Genomic DNA, 17516 nt, shown 5'->3' with positions numbered 1-17516 from the left:
AGTTTCCCCTACTGTTATTTATTTTCTAAGCATTAAAAATAATAATAAAAAAACCCAAATAAAATCCAAACCATCCCAAGCATCTGTCACAGTATTAGGGACATCACCATTGATGTTGTTACTGAATTAGAGAGAAAACGTGGGTTCTAGGTTTTAAATATGGAATTGCCCTGGGATATGCACCAACAGAATTAATGACTCTACACTACAGACACAAATCCAAGCTCATTCCAGCTCTCCCCCTACACCAAGGAAACCTCACAACATTAGTGCAGAATAGGAAGAAGAGAGGATCACAACACTGTTCTAAGCATTTAGTTTCAAAGGGGGCAGCATTTGACCACTATAATTCTAGATAAAACTGTACATCTCACTCCTCTGGCAATCATGTTTTATAGAGACAAAACTGTCCCTCTGTCTTTCCCCAAGATCAGTTTTTGAATGAAGTTTTTCAGGAATCTAGTTTTCAAGAACAAATTTTGGGGCTTGGATACAGGATACAGGGAGACGAGCTCACTTTGAGCTCTCCACAACAAAACCCAAGTTACAGAGCATTAACAGTGCACCAATTCTCATTTAGTTAGATCAGCTTCTCCATAGCATGCTGGGTGTTTTCAAACACATTTCATGTAGCTCCAGTCACATGGTTAGCCTGGATAGAGCTCTGTGCAGTGTATACGCACTCCAGAAGCAAGCTACCTGGCAAGCCAAAGTGACAGAGAAGTAGTAAATACTGCAGAAAAATTAGGGTAACTATTAAGCAGAAGTTAACCAGTATCTATGAATGTACATGGATTGCTCTAGGGCTGAATAACAAAATGATAGCAAATGCAACTCTGGTATATTGTGCCGATTTCAGAGCTGTGAAGCTGGTATGGATGTGAGCATTGCAACAACTGGCTTATCTTACCTCTGGTAGCCTATGAGTTTTTTCAAACTGCGATATAGAGTAAGAACGGATATAGTCTCCCATTTCTTCCCTTGTTTCTATTGCACGTTTCACCAGCCACTGGGAAAAAAAACAAAGTTTCTATCATTGGAAAGGAGAAGAGTAACAGCAGCAAACATCAAACTACTGCATAAATATTTTAATACATGATAAAAATCTGAAAGCACATTTTAAGCACGGAGGAACATTTATTTGTAAACATGGTAACTCTGGGACCTACTCCTAACAAAACTATTCAGCATTGGCCACTTTTACAAAGTTTGCTCTTCTATATAATAAAAAGCTCAGTAGAGCAATCAGATAATGTGTAAGCTAGGAAACCACATGGCTTTTCTTATAATTAAAGATTTACATATAAAACCCTAAATATTCTTCATCCTGTTGAACTATATTGAACCGTACAAACCTTGATGAGCCATACTGTTCACACTACAGTGGGATTCAACAGTCCAAAGAAGATCAAACTGCCTTCCCTTCTACGCTCCTTAGGGCAGGACCTAGTATCCCAAAAACATTCCTGAATGTTATTTGTAACTAGTATTGCAAAATTGTTATTTTGTTGCCCGATATCCTCTTTATTTAGCTTGCACTGTAACTTCTGAATTGCTTTTATATTCTAACTAATTTCTTACAGTAAGTATGGAAAGAAAAATTCCATTGCAAATTTCAACTATTAGGAATTCATAGTGGAAAAATTCACTTATAAAAAACCCTTATGAAATCTTCACAAGCATAAGTGAACTTTGTTGGAATTTTGCCAAATGCATGCTGTAATCCAAGTATCTTCAATAAAATCATTCCAAAAAGGAAAATGAAGAGCATCTGTGGAATAGAGATGGATGCGGGCCACTTTAAACATTCTTCTTTTAGCTTGCACCTTTAAGGAGGAAACAAAAAAAATACACTGCCTCGCCAAATAAGCCCCAAAACCTTACAATGCCCTCCCAAGAATCCGAGTTGCATAAACCCTATATCCTAGCAGAAGTCTACTAGAGCTAAAAATAAAGTTTTAACAAAGTACATTTCACCACACTATGTAGTCATATTATCTGTAATATTCACTGTTATTCCTTGTTAAACATTAATAACATTAAGTTATCAAAATACAGAAAAATACACAACAGTAGTTGGCAAAACAAAGGAATGTTAATTTTCTGCCTTTTTTGTTTTCATCTATCCCACGGAATAGCCAGCACACCTCACCAGACCAAGAGCTCAGCTGTACCAGCCTGCACAACATACATCCTATTCTACATTCAAAAACTGCAGAACGTTATTGTACTCTAAAAGCTATCCACGTTGTCCTTCTGAGCAGGCCATACTGAATAAAAAACGAATCTCTCAGTTCTAGGAAGCATAGGATTGACAGCACGTATACAAAACTGCTATTGTACTCTACATGCATACAGGTTCATCCCGCTCTACTCCAGGGAGGCTCTTGGGAGCCTGTTTTACACAAATAGTCCAGGTGGCTTTTATACAGTCTGCGGGCTATGGTACAGTCACCCTTCCACAGAGCAAGCCTGAACTGTTCACAGCACCCATCTCTGTCGGTCTGAGCGGGAGGAGATGGGCTGGAGCCCTGCTGGAAGGTGAAGCAATTGGAAGTTGAACAGAAAATGTTCTGGGCTCTCAGTGCCAAGAGCCAACACTGAATCTGTCTTGTATCATTAGTCCATTATGCTCTGACGGAAGACACCACATGGAACATGACCTCATCTCATTAATCTTGGCTGTACCCCAGGTAGAAGCTATTACAGCTAGGTTATATGCATTGCTATGAAATTTTCCTACTATATATCACTACTGTCTTCAAAAACTACAGCTCCACTGTGAAAAAACCTATCTTCAAGCCTATGAAATGTTCAAGAACCACCACATGCCTGTATAAGAAGATTCTTCTGATGTTTATAAGACCACACAAAAAGCCACAAATATTGAAGTAGATTTTAAATAACATTGGAGAAGATAAATCCTGTGGGCTGTTGACAGCCAGTGCAGGAGGTCACATAAGAGATCAGATCAATCTTGTGATCCAAGTCTGAACCAGCAACTGTTTTCTGCGATATAACCATGAACCCCTGGAAACTGAGGGGAAGATGATGACAACAAGAAAGATGAAAATGCAGACTACTGATTACAAAGCACATCTCAACACAAGATTGTGTACATATTTTTCTATGTGAACATAAGCAGAACTTACTAGGAAGAACAGTACCGTTCCTGCCCATTGGAATCTTTTTAAAGTTTTTTGTTTAGTTGTTTTTTTTTAGTTCTGCTAGTCCATGGCAGTAAGCCAACTCAATCTAATTTCTTCCTGGAGGGAAGGATTCATCTAAATTCCTCCCATCAAGTTCACCAGACTAGCTCGCACAGTGTAAGAGCTATTGGGACACAATTCCAGGTGGAGGAAAGAGCTTCTGTATTACTTGGGGACTGATTTGAGACTTAAGAGATAGCAAGTGAAATCTTGAACTTTGCAGAGCATTGAGTAAAGTGTCACTATCAAATATTTAACTCCCACATGCCATGGTGTGGTCAGCCTATTACAGCTCTTGCATGGTCTTTTTCAGAACATAGTATACTGGTGACACCAACAGGTTTTCTTGAAAGCCTGTCTTGGTTGGGATGAAATGAAGAACCAACAGTACCGGCAGCAGGCAGAACTTCCCTTCTGAAAGAGATCTCTACATAAAAAAACCTAAGCTCCTCAACAAAGACTTCTTCAACAAGTATGGAATAGATATACCACCTACTGGCCAGCTACCAATACTGAGAATTGCTGCTCTCAGAGAATCCTAGAAGCTGATTTCCTCCCTGCTTAGAATTAACGTTTCTCCTTTCTGGGATTTTGGATAAAGCAGGTCAGATAAAAGAATACCTAGTGCTATAGTTTTTACAGCCAGAGTAATAGTTCATGTTCTCACTTTAGCAGAGGAATTATTTTTTTCTGTGAGAGAAGTCTTGTATTTGATAAATGTAACCATCATCTTCAAGTTTAAAAGTAAAAACTCGCATTAACAAGATAGAAACTTTCTACTTTAGGCAGCATAAGCACAGCTTGAAAGCTGTGTAACAGCAGCACACACCACGTAACTCTGTGGGGAGTGCAGTTAAGCGTGGTTTTCCTCAGGAGCCTCCTACTAGAAGATAACAAGAGACAACAGGAAGTTTCCCCCACTTCTTCCAAACTGGAATTTAGAGGAAACTCTTACTTGCTGAATTCTTTCTCAGGCAGGAGGTAAGGAGATACTTGATGAAAAAGCAGGTTGCTTAACAGTCTTCATTTTCCCTACTTAAAGATACATTTCTGTGTGCAGATGAAAGTAAAAATCAAAAAATAATAAGGACATACCAAGGATTCTCAAGATACCACACATAACTGGAACACGTCACGTGTTAGCTTAAACCTTAATAAAATCGAGAGCTATGAGCATGCACACGGTCAGTTAGCAGTGCTCAACAAAGACATGGTAATAGGATCCCAAATCAGAGCAATTTATTTTTCTACCCGTACAGTTTTTAAGTGACACAAATGAAGGATGAATTATGCTTAAAGAAACAACTCCAACTGGCTTTCAGCTTATTCATATCCCTTTGATTGAACTGTGTAACTTACCTTACAGTCTGTGTTTAAGCTTATGGAGTATTTATTCTATTTCCTAGTCTGACAAAGTAGATTATCAGATTCCAAACAAGCTTAAACTTTAGTTTCTTTACACAGCCATTCTACAAAAAGCAGAATCTGACTCCATTTCAAAGAACTGAAGAAGAGTTTGTGTTTGTCTTAAATGGGGATCAAGCAATACTTCAGAATTGGATCATCCACAATGTCACTCAATTCTTTAAAAACATTCATTTAAACTACTTCTCTGTGATTATTCATTCCAAAGTTAAATAGAGAGCTAAACAATAATCCAGATCTTTGTTATAATTTTTATGCAAGTTTCAGGGCCTTGTTCAGCAAAGTATCAATAAGTCACAAAATTCTTACCTGTACAACAGGAAATATATGAATGAAATCCAGTCCCTGGATCTGATGTGGTTCCAAACGATGAGGGCACTTCATTTTTGGTAATACAGACACAATTTTTTCAGTTAAGGCACTATTATAAAACAACAAAAATACACATGTATATACGCTACAATTTTCTTTTGTGAATTACAAATTACTTCTGCAAACACAGTAGTTAGAAGGTTCCCTCTAGTGGCTTCCACTGTATACAGCTGTGAAAAGCAATCAGACTTCCATTTACGAAATAGCTTTTACATTGTACTATATATATTAGTAGTCTGTGAAGAGGTGATCGAACCCCTCTTGCAGGCTCCTAGCTTGTGATTTCATTCGTAGGATTACACAGAAAATGTTAAGATCTGCATGTCTGGTCAGTTGAAATGCCTGTGTAAGATGTATCTACAAACACCTTTGCATATTATAATATATGCATACATGAAGAAACACTAGCTTTAAGAACAGTTAGACCAAGTAAAATGGACACACTTAAAGGAAGTCCAGAATCAAATGTAAGGACTTAAACATTTTTTTAGCAGAACTCCCAAAATATATTTTGACATTACTACTGAAACTGAGTTTAAATATAGATTACACCTCAAAGCTAAATTACACAATATATTTCACACAGTTTTGAAGTGAGTAAAACGAAATTTGCTGGCTACAGTCTCATTCTACAGTTCAGGTAAGAACTGGTAAAATGGAAGGATTAACCTAACAAAAGGGATTCACCTACAAGAACATCATTCTGCTCCTACTGAACCCTTTATTTCAGAGCAAGGTATTCTTTTGCTGCCAGTGCTGTCAAGCACGTTTTTAAAGCAGGTGTCAGCACTAAGGATGAACACTGTATGGGAAAACTAAAACTGGTTTTCCATGAAGGAAAAAAAAAAAAATCTAACTGGTCCAGTACTGACCTTGATATTCAGTAACCCCCAAATGGAAAACCAATATTCTGGAAGAACGAAAAAGGAAGCAACAGACAGGAGACAAGAGACCATAGTCTAGGAAAAGAGCCTGAAAAGTTACATTCCTTAAGACAAGTGAAAACTTTTACTTTATTCTCAATAAGGCAATTCCCACTATGGCCCCATACTAATATTCTACAACATGAAAATAGCAGCGCCTCTCAGCACAATCAAAGCAAATGAAATGTAAAGAAAAAAAAAGTTATTTATCCAATAGATGCAAGAACATCTCCTAATGATTGTTTCCATGTTTATTTCAACCCAGCAATTAAATAACAGGACACCATCAAAATGCCTTCAGAATAATACTGAGAAAACACAAAGCTTAACTTTCCTTATCTCGAGAAGATCACAAGAGCACTGAGCCACCATAAACATTACATGGACATGAAAACGGCCTGTGCTTGTGTGACTCCAAACACTTCTAGGTTTACAAATAAATCATTGTTGCTGTTTTGGGAGAGGAGCCTGGTTTTTGTTTTGCCAGTTTTGCATCCAGTCAGCTGGAAAGATAACAGAACATTTTCAGAACTTAACTATTTCCTATCCTGCTCTTCTTCAGGATAGGAAAGATGGCAATTATAAAAACCATCACCACCACCTGTATTCCTAGTCTCTACTTAATTCCATGCACTTAATGCTTTATGTAGTTAGTTATCTATGATTATTTGAGCGTCTCCAAGTTTAACGGCAATAAACATGAATCTTTATTTTTACAAGTATTACAGGCTTGCCAATGCTAAATGACTTTCAAGAAAACACCAGAGAAAGATGTTCTTTTTGACTACATGGAGCAAACAAGTCTCTTCATGCAACTGTAACTTGACAGCTATTCTTACTTCCTTCAAATTTTAATTATGGCTCTTTTATCACAGAAATGCATAAAGAAATAATGTAGTTTACAAAGTATTCCCTTTCTCAGCTCAAAATAACGCTTAAAACTTCCCTAATACAGGAATTAGGTGACTGATGACCAAATTTCATGCCTTAAGAAATGAATCAAATCAAAATGGTCTCATTGGGTCACTGTCAGGAAGGATCTTCTCCTTAGTATGGGGCAGGTAACTCTTTTGGCAACAGTGTAATGCTTTACATTCTGCTTGCTGACACCTACAATTCCAACTCAGAATCATAAAGGAGAATCAGAGGTTATTTACACAGCAAATCTGCAGACATAGAGAACCCAACGAAGGTCTTCTACTGTTCCACTCCAGTTTCCAGCAGCGTGGTCTCCCTCTGCCCTTTGTTTTGGCCTCTGCACTATCCCCTTGTGCCAGCACAAGCATCTGTGCAGCTGCATAGAGAACCAGATCCAGGAACTGATTCACATTAAAACTATTTTCTTTTTTTGTTGTTTTTTTGGTAGGTTTTAATCTGGATCAGTTCCCAATCCAGTTCAACGTGCAGCCTCATATGCACTTTCACTGCTTGGTAGTGATACAAGAACATGGCAGACCAGAGGGGAACAGCACTGCCTTTTTTGGAATAAGCTTCTTTCTGGTTTTAGAAGTTATGGAACTACAGTCTGAGAAATCCAGAAACCAGTGCAATGTTTTGCAAGTGGGTGGTCTTCAAAAGCAGGAAACTTGGACTAAAAGTATGTCTCATAACAAGCAAGTATCAGGTAATTTCCCCCTCCCCACCCACTGCTCCTTTTCTAAAAAATTAAAAACAAAACCAAAACAAAACCCACCACACTTGCCATTTAATCCACTTACATTTTTTGACCAATAGTAGAGTTTTCCTGAAACAATAAATCAACATCGATATCAAAGCTGCAAGTAGTGATACACCACGTCATGCCGCCTACCACCTATCAAAGGAGCAACAGCATGGTTAGTTCCATCTCAATTTGAAGAGGTAAACCCAAGTACATCTTATAGGCTTTATTTTAGAAACTACAGCTCAGTACTTTCACCTCCTCATCAGTATTTTTATATATCCTTACATAATCTATATATATCCTTATATATACATCCTCAGTATTCTTATAGAGACTGAAAGACATGTAGATAGCATACATGTACCAACTTCCACATACATGTATACAAAAAACCAGAAAAAAACCCCAGCAGTCAGTGATATTCTGAATTTTATGTATCAGTCTTGAAACAGCTCTCAAATTTAAAAAAAAAAAAAAAGATAAATCAGCACAGTATGTTACATGTCAGATCTTCAAGAAGTGACTGTGTCAGAATTTTATCAAGGATCATAATTTTTGTATTCATATATCTACACATACCTTTGCTACTATTATTCTTTGCTTGCTAACATATGCAACACCAAGTGCCAGGCACAGTATCAACATAGTGATGGAAATCCACAGCTCTGCAGAAACCTCTGTTTCCAGTCCTATTCCTACAGATACTCTGGCATATTAAAAATCCCAAGCCATTTCATCAACTTGACATAAATTACGTAAATATATACAGACAACCTTGTATATGAATATGCAAGATGGTCTAAACACACACTAAGTCCAGAAAAAGGGATTAAAATGTGGAGTAACTTACCACACCACACAGTAAATTAGGGTGTTCTATACAAGGTTTTCTAACACATTCCCCCTCTCACATTCCCCTCTGAGACAGTTTACTAGTATCCCTTTTACACTAGCAGTTTGATCATTTTCAATAGCAGTGCTCATTTTTTGTAAAGGTTGGGCATTCATGAAATGGTAACTTTGCAATTGTATTTAGGCAAGTATAAACCTGATGCGTCCATTTCTACACATAAATGCAACTATTACATCCTAAGGCTGTCTCCTTGAAACTACTTTGTGTCTGTGTGCACAGCCTCCTGAGCAGCTAAGGTCAGTAATGCCAAGCAGTTTTAAGAAACTAAAATTGCATTGCAAAGTAAGGCTGTGCTATGATCAAAGAAACACCAGAAAACAGAAGAGTCCATTTCAATGCTGCTGTACCTCTGTGTTTTCAAACTTTGGTTCAGGAATTTCTTACAGAGTCAGCACTAAAACAATTCAGAAGTCTCTTTTCAACCCGAACTTTGCTCACTGTTAGTATCACATACTTCCCGTCTAGGACAATGAAAGGTTAACATACATGACATTCTAAAGGTATGTAAAAACAGCCCAAAAATAATCTCACTAGGCTAACTGTTCCATTCTTTCAGAGTCTCTCAAGACAAGTATTTCTTCATTTCTCATTCAGGAATACTTTAAAAAAAAATAAAAAAATTACCATGCTATGTCCAAGTACCAAGTCTTTCTAACTGCAGTTGAGAGAGGGGCAAAATTCCCCATATATGACTAACTTCGGCCATAACACTGCCAGAAGAGCACAGCAGTAACTAGCTTGCATCCAATCACCTCCTCCAAAACAGGCCTTGCTGCACAGAATTGTTTTTCAAGATTGAGGAGGTCTTATCTGTTTGAAACTGGGTCATTCCCAGAATTATTTACACAGAAAAGCCTCATGTGTTGCAAGTGTCTTTTTTTTTTTTTTTTAAGTCACCTAGAACTGCTAAACAAGGAAAAAGTATATAATCTTCCTGTCCTTAAAAAAAGGTTTTTAGAAATACTGCATTGGTCTCACCTTGTCGAACGGTGATAACCCCTTGATTCTTGCTCGAAAATACCCAGCCGCCACCAACAGTTCCAAAATTTCAGTCAGCTTGATGTTCTGTTCCTCATCTTCTCTCGTTTCAACCTGGCCAAAACAAACAACGCAACACTAATTCAGTGCTTCTCGTTCATTCTGCAAATGAACATTTTCCAAACTTTTACCTTAACACAGACCATGTGGAAAACCTTGACTTCTATTAGTAACTTGGTTGTTAATTTGAAGGACGTTGAAGAAATAGGCAACGCATTTCTATATGGATTTAACAGCACATTTTTTTCACCCAGCTGAATACTTTAATCTGCTTCTGCTGTTCAAACTGCTGGCCCACGGCTTGCTTCCAGCCAGTCTGGTTGCCCCCATTGCCATTAACCAGTTAATTTATTCTCCATTTTGCACATTTCTTTCAAATTCAGGGCTGACAAAAATCACACACCTCAATTTAACACTTCTGTGTTCTTTTTACGAAAGCAGGAGGAGACCTTCACGTGGAATTCCACTTTTTGGGCAATGCAAGCGTAAGCAAAATGGAACGCTGGCACCAGCCAAGGGCCCACTGACAGCAGCGCGGATGGTCGCGCTGCCCCAACCGCCCTGCGCGGGGCTTTTGTCCCCACGGTCCAGGAGGGTCCCCCCGGCTCCACGCACACACGTGGCTGCCCAGAGGCACCGGGCACCCCGGGCACCTCGTGGCTAGGCCGGAGGGGCAGCCAGCCCCTCGGGGGCTGCAAGCACCCGCCCCAGCACCCTCCCCACCACCCTCTCCCCCAGCCTCCTCCCTCCCACGGGGACCCCGACAGCCTCATGGGCCACGGGGACAAGGCAGCGCGATGGTGCACGGAGGGTGACCGACACGGGCCCTGCCGGCAGCGCCGCGGGGCCGCCCCCGGGAGCGGGACCCGGCTCCCCGCGCCCCGAGGGACCCCACCGCCCGGGGCCGCGGGCGGGGCAGGGCGCAGGGCCGAGCCCGCCGTACAGCGGCGACCCCCGGGCTGGCGGCGCGGCGGCGAGGGCCGGTCAGCGCCCCGGCCCGCGGGGAGCCGAGGAGAGGGGAGAGGGAGCGGGCAGAGAGCCCGCGGAAGCCAGTGCAGCGCGGCCGGAGGAACAGCGGGCGGCCGCGCCTCACCAACGCCGCTCTGCCCGGGGTGGGGGAGGCTGGAAAGACGCCACTACGGTACCTCCTGGGGGGCCTGGTGCTCCTGTCCCCGGGGGACCACCATCGCCCTCCACCTCCGGCAGCCTGCGCCCAGCCGCTCAGCCTGTCACGTCCGCTCCCCCCCGTCGCAACGCCCGGTTCCCAGCCGGCAGCTGCCGGGTTCCCCCGCCCCCGCTCAATGGTTCACCCGCACCCTCCTTGCGTATAAGCGCATCCGGGCCGTGCCATTCGCGGCCAAAGGGGTGCGGGGGAAGGAGGGCGGGGGCTGCGCGGCTCCCCGGCGGCTCATGTGACTGACGGCACGGAGCGCAACCGCGGGAGCGCCGTCCCGCCCCCGCCCGCCAGTGCCCGCGGGCGGCGCCCCTGGGGCCCGGTGCCCCCCGCCCACGGCCGCGCCTGGGGCACGGTGGCGCCCACTCAGAGCCGCCCGCCCGCTGCTGCCGGGCACTGCCCCCCCCCGCCTCCCCCTTACGGGCGGTCGCCCTTCTCTGTGTGGTTCTGGGGGTTTTCTCTTTTGCAGTGGGACCTGAGGCCTCTCCAGCCCGGTGCGCTGTGACCTGAGGGGTGTCTCACGGCCTCTCAGCCCCACAGGGCACTGGTGCGCCTCATTAGCAGCTGGCTTTCCTTTGGTGACCAAACGCTGAGGGGGATTTAACCGGTTTTTTCAGACCTGCAGGCAGGTCCCATGCTGAGGAACCTTTGCGCCCCCTTGATCTGGTGCTACCTCTGTCCCAGGCGTGGGGGCATGGCCCTGTGGGGAGGCCGGGGAGGCCTTTCCTGGTGACAGTGGCTTCAGAAATACCTGACAGCGGTGTCTTCTCAATTCTGCCTCAGGAGCCCGGTTTCTAGGCCCTTCACTGTAGGCAGAGCATTATAAAAAATAAACTCGGTGTTAGCCTGTGACTAGAAACATCTCAGGGAGGCGAAGGAACAAGAAAAGCCACGCGAGAGCGTTGTTTCCATCTGTCGGAAGGCAGCAGAGCGTACACGGGCCAGTCCGCACCGACTGCTGCCCTGACACAGCGATCAAAACAATAATAATAAAAGCAAAAATATGCCAGACCGGCTCAGGCTGCGTACTGGTGTAACCACAGGCCATGTCTTAATTAGAGTTGCAGAAAACTGTTATGCAGCCCCAGAGGCTAACATGCTCACCAGAGCAATACAGGCTTTCTGCTTTTTGTCTGCCTTCTCACAGAGAACTGTACGGCCCTAATTTGATTGTCATGGAGAGGAAGACTGAAGCAAACAAACAAAAAGCATGGATAAGAAGAAAGGTTGAAACAGAAGAGTGTGAGGAAGGGATGTACATGACCTTCAGACACAGCAGCCAGCACAGGCTGCAAGGTAACTACTAAAAAGAAACATCAACTTGGAAAAAAGATCCCTGAGCCATGATCATAAAATTCCTTTTCAAAGAAACACATTAGAGAAAAAAGAAATAAAAAGCCAAGGGTAGTATAAACTAGGGGGCTAACTAGTAACTGAGTATCAGACAAGGGAAGGATCAAACTTACACTGGGAACCTTAACTGTTTCCCAGGATTTTTAAAGCATGATGAAGAAGAGGAAGGGAGACAGGGCTAATTAACTCCTATGGATTTTAAAATGCATGCAGCTGGCACCCAAAATCACAAACCTGGCTTGAAATTATATACTTACAGAAAAGTAGTATGTTATTTCAATTTGCTTTATGTCAATTGTGACCACAAAGACTGAAACCATTTTTCTCCTTTACAGGAGAAGGCTGGAATTTTCCTTCACCTAGTTTATGATTAAGAAATGAAAAGGAAAGGCATGAAAATACAAGAATGTATCTCTGTTGTCATTACAACCCATCTTTGATGACTTGAACCTTAATAAAATACTCCGCAAAGGCATTGCTTCCCAATACCTAATTGTGATGCAAATCCAGCCAGTTATCCAGACAGACCCGTTGTACCCTATGACATTCAGATAATCAATCTTCTAAATACCAATTAGGTTAAAAAAAAGTCCCAAGAGGGGTACTGTCTAAGAAAGAAAAACCTCACTTCTTTCGGAGATTTTGTGCTTGCAAATCTCTAGCAGGTCCAGCTTTAGTCTTTGTTTTCTTTTTCCCTGCTTTATTTTGATCTGTGGAGGGAAGCAAGCTCTGGCACATGGTGCAGCTGCTTTGAACAAACCTGTCTTGATTTTTCAGTTTCATTAATCTTGACCCCATGAAGCTGAGCTACAGAGCTTCCTCCCCTCTTTATAACTGCATGATTTATTTCACTGTTGAGCCCGGACTTCTGACGACATCAGACTTGGTCACCACTAAAAATGTAGCAATATTCACTGTACCTTTTAGCACATAAGTGGCTTTTCTCATAACAAGAATTAAAACGTGAGATGGGGTTATAACAGCAACAGCAAGGGCTTCACTGTGTTGGGGAAGCACAGTTAAATAAATAGACTTAAGTAATTGTCCAATGTTCTGTATGCTGGGAAGGACTAAAAGATTTATTTCCATAAATTCTGCATGATAGATAAAATAAAGTAAGTGTAGCTCCCTGCGCAACGGTCCTTTGCACAGCATCTTTTTGTTAGGGTACAACATTTTTTTATGTGTATCATAAAACAAAGTATCATGGACAGATCATGGAGTAAACGGGAAGGATCCCAGTGATTTCATTGGACTGTGGACCTCAGTAATGCTGTGACTGCATCTTCTGAGTTGTATTCCTAATTACAGGAGAAGCTGAAGCCATCTGCACGGGACTGAACCTAAGCCTTTCAAAGGCAGTGTCAATTTTGGCATTGTTTTCTGTGGCTCATATCTTGGATAAGCTGTTTTCAACCCATTTTGTTGCCCAGCGGCTCCAGCAGAGAGATCTCTTCTATCCTGATCCCTAATGAAATGATTCCTGCCATGAAAGTTTTCATCTAGATTTCTGAAATTCACGATACTGCCAGGCATAGCAGCAGTCTTCCTCTGTGTGCATTTACTCTTCTTTTCTATTTGTTGTTTTGGTTGTATCCCATCTCCTTATAGTTATTCAGCTCCCCTTAATCTATTGCTTGAGATGTAGTAGGCATAAGGCAGTTGCAAATTCCCAGTTACCATCAGTGGAAGTGAGACTGTGCACTGTGGAACGAAAAACTCACAGACCTGTTGCAGTAGCCATTGTGTTAGAGGTTGCACCAGACCATTGCAACCCATCAAACAGGCTGATACGTTTTGCAAGGTATAGTGCCCTTTCAGCAATCACATATAATGTTGAATATTATTTTAAACATGTCCACTATCACATCCATTGATGACATCTAAAAGCTACTGTCCAGCCAAGATCCTATTCAGTCGCTCCTCTGAACATTTCCTATTCTCAGCATTTAATAGTTTAAAACATATGGGGAGATAGAAAAATATTTTTCTTGGTAATTATGTCTATGTAATTTTAAATATTGTTTATTAAGTTTGGCAATATTAACACGAACATCTTTAGTTCACCTACCAAGCTGTTAGTTCATCCCAACCAAACCCAAGGCAACACAAAGGTAAATCAGATGGGAGTAATGGATGAGAAAATGGAAGAAGCTCCTGTTCATGGTCACCTTCTCAGGGATGTAGTTAGCAAAGGGCCACGCAATAGTTCCTTTTCTAAGCAGGAGGAAGAGGAAAGGCTTTGTGGCCTGTGGAATTCGTAGATGACAAGACAGTCCAATAGTGAAAATGCTGATGTTCTGGTAAGAAATAAAACACAGCTCCCTCATGGTCTATGTGACAGGAGTTGACAAAATTGGTGGCTGGTCCTCTTTACAATTTCATCCATGCAAGCTCTCTCATAGCAGTCTGTCTGGAGAATAAAAGAATATTATAACTAAGTATCTGATTAATATGAAAGTTTTTACCAGACTTCTCTTTTGCAATGTCATGATTTTGGTCACATCACTCGAAGACCGTCATCAGAATATTCAAGTAACTAGTTATTTTGGGTACTTTGATTTTTGAGAAACTATGAGAGGCTTGATTTTCAGAGAGTTCCTACGTGCCCTTTTTGAAAATCAGGCTACCAAGGAGTTTCTTGGTTTCTACATGGGCGCACATTGCCAAGTGCAGGCAAGGACCCGCACAGTACACCCTGACACAAAGTAATTTTCCACAGTGGAGTTTCTTTGGGATAGTACCATCTCTTCTGAAAGTCTCAGGGCATCTGTAGCTGTTACAGTCAAGGGAAATTAATCTATGGGAGAATGAAGTGGGGGTTTCTGACTCAAGTATCACCCATGGAACAACTAATTAAGTCTGAGTCATTGAGCCTTTACCTGAGAAGGTACAAAGAAAATGAGAACAATTGCACTGTAAGTGCATCATGCAGTTCTTGATTTGGGCCAGGATATTAAATTTCAGATCGCAGCTGTGTCTGTGATGGTAGCACCAGGAAGAAATGTTTTGTTTCGTTTTACCAAATCTGATTTGGAATTTTTGGAAAACAAAAAGCCCAGGAACTTAATAATATACTTTTAAAAGGTAAAATTTTTGCAAACATAATCATGCTCTAAGATTTATTTGATGTCCAAAGAACAAAAGAATGTAGGTTGTTGGATTACTGGCTGTCTTGAAACAAATTCTTATGAAGGGGCAGAGAGGTACATATTTTCACTGTGGCCTTTTTAGGCAAAATCTATCGATTTAGACTTTACCTTCTACATGTCATAATAGTTTGGCACCTCCTTCACTTAAAATAGATGTAAGAATGATCAACTAAGTTCTCCAATGGAGTCAGATAACCTGAAACAGTAACAGACTTCTTACAGGTCCACCTCACTCTGAAGAGAAAGACAATACAAGGTGGAGGAGTTTCTTCAGCTTTTCTGCTTCCACATCAACTTTTGTGAAAGAGAATTGAAAAGGCAGAGAAGCAATAAGAGGAGCAAGAGAAAATATCAGTGATGCAGAGGTAGAAAAGACAGAAGGGTAGAGATACAAGGTGAGCACAGGATGTGTAACCTTGAATAGAGCTTAGCAAAAAGGAAAATAGGCTGAAGGCTGAGTGGAAAGGCATGTGAAGTACTGAACAAAGATGTTACCACTTACCTGATTCCTGTTTTATTCAAGTAAATATGACCTTGCCTTGTCTGTGAATGATAAGCACTGCATCAACAATTATTTCACATTATTAACTTTAAAAAAAATGGACAGCCTTTTTTGATGAAAAAAATTTGGATGAACAATGTTAACTTTATAAATCCTCCATCTTCTTCTCATACTTATTTCTCATCATGACACTAATAACACACCTTTAAGACATCCAGGACAACTTACAAGGTGCTTTACAATGCAGCTTGCCTGCAGAAAAAAATGAGCACTATGCTGTCTAGGAGACATCAAGTTTGAGTAATTTATACACACACGCATTCTGAAATGAAACAGTCCCACAGAGCAATGTTTTTTAGGAATTTTAGCCTCACTGTAACTTTAACCCTAAATTAAATTACCTTTGCTACTGTTCACTCTACTCTCTCCACTTCAGACTACTTCAAAGCAGTGGATTCTGGCATAATCCAAAACTGCCATTAGTACAACATATCTTTTTAAGAATATAATCTTGCTCATGGGAAGGCAAACACTTTGACAAATGGTGGAAGAGCACCATCTGGTGACACCAGACACATCACTATATTCTGCTGCCATTAGAAAATGTATTTGTGGTGTGCAGCCTGTATTTCGGAAAGCCTGTCTCAGTGTGTTTTAATATCTTTTAATTCATTATTCAATTATGCATAAGGAGTACAAAAATGAATGTCCTGAAAACAAATCTGAGGTGACAGTGACCCCATCTCCACTGTCCCATAAATCACTGAGAAGTTCTTGTAATTTGAATCAAACATTTTCTGAATTGTTCTGAGCCTTTTTTTTAGGAGGATTTGGAGCAGATTTTATGGGCACAATGAAATGCAGTCCCAAGTTTTATTACACTGGACATTTCAAGGTTTTTCTGTGTGTGATCCAAATATTTTCTTACAGTGTTCAGGAAACTTGGCCTAGCCTTCTTTTCAAATATTCTTTTTCCACAGAAGCAATTATTAAGAAAAATGAATTACCTTTTACTGTTCTAGTTATTCAGAGGTAAGAAAAAAGGATGGATCTTAACCTGACTATTATTTGCGAATCGTGGCTAATTTCAGCACAAATTGAACCTGAATGTACTGAAAAATAAAATACGTGATTTTTTTCTGAATAGGTTCTTTTTAACAGTGATGGTGGCACCCATTTTTTCAGTAAAGTTCAAGGGCAAGTTAATATGAGTTTATTTAGGAACTAATAAAAACTGTTAGTAATTATAATAAGCTTAGAAAACACTTTCTGGAATTTTAGTCTGCAAAGAACTAGTTTTATAAGGCTGTGGTTTGTGCAGACTAAGTCACACTTCAAATCTGTGCAAACCCCCTAAACCTCAGGGAACCTTGCCATAAATTAGGTAAAAGTAAAAACTGTAGGAACCATGAAGGTTCTTTACTGTTGTGTGGGACTCAATTATATAGTTAATGAAAAACATGGTCATATAATTACCAGGTCATTTTTAAATTTATCATACAAACCTGGTCTACATAATATTGATTTAATCTTTCATTTAATAAGATAGTGAAGCATTACATCTCCAAAGTATAAAGATAATTATCAGAATGTCACTTAGCATAAAACCGTGCAGCATGTCTGAGTAAGTCCGCACATAGCGTATGGTGATCATCCTGAAAGAAAAGTCAAGTCTCCTGCTTCCTCTCACCAGCTCACAGCGGTGGGATGAGAAATCTTCAGCCTGTGATGCCTTCTAGAAGTGTTAGGTTTGGTTCAATGTTGAACACACTGTAGCAGAAACATCCAACTG

The 17516-nt window shown here is 41.0% G+C and overlaps 1 protein-coding gene across 1 annotated transcript in view; it reads right to left on the bottom strand.

Annotated features, from left to right (window-relative positions):
• Window positions 1–10971, bottom strand: part of CCDC93 (CCC complex scaffolding subunit CCDC93) — a 49804-nt gene extending 38833 nt beyond the window's left edge. Inside the window, exons 1-5 of the mRNA XM_080399196.1 lie at window positions 10689–10971; window positions 9484–9597; window positions 7648–7742; window positions 4944–5055; window positions 911–1009 (exon numbers count right to left, since the gene is read on the bottom strand). Of these exons, the coding sequence (XP_080255322.1) occupies window positions 911–1009; window positions 4944–5055; window positions 7648–7742; window positions 9484–9597; window positions 10689–10730 (462 nt within the window). The 5' untranslated portion in view covers window positions 10731–10971. The remainder of the gene's footprint in view (window positions 1–910; window positions 1010–4943; window positions 5056–7647; window positions 7743–9483; window positions 9598–10688) is intronic.
• Window positions 10972–17516: the final 6545 nt, after the last annotated feature.

This window comes from Falco punctatus (genome assembly GCF_963210335.1).
Source record: "Falco punctatus genome assembly, chromosome: 8".
In the NCBI taxonomy this organism is placed as follows: Eukaryota; Metazoa; Chordata; class Aves; order Falconiformes; family Falconidae; genus Falco; species Falco punctatus.
Note: the sequence above shows the minus strand (reverse complement) of the source record. Positions and strands in the feature narration are given on the sequence as shown.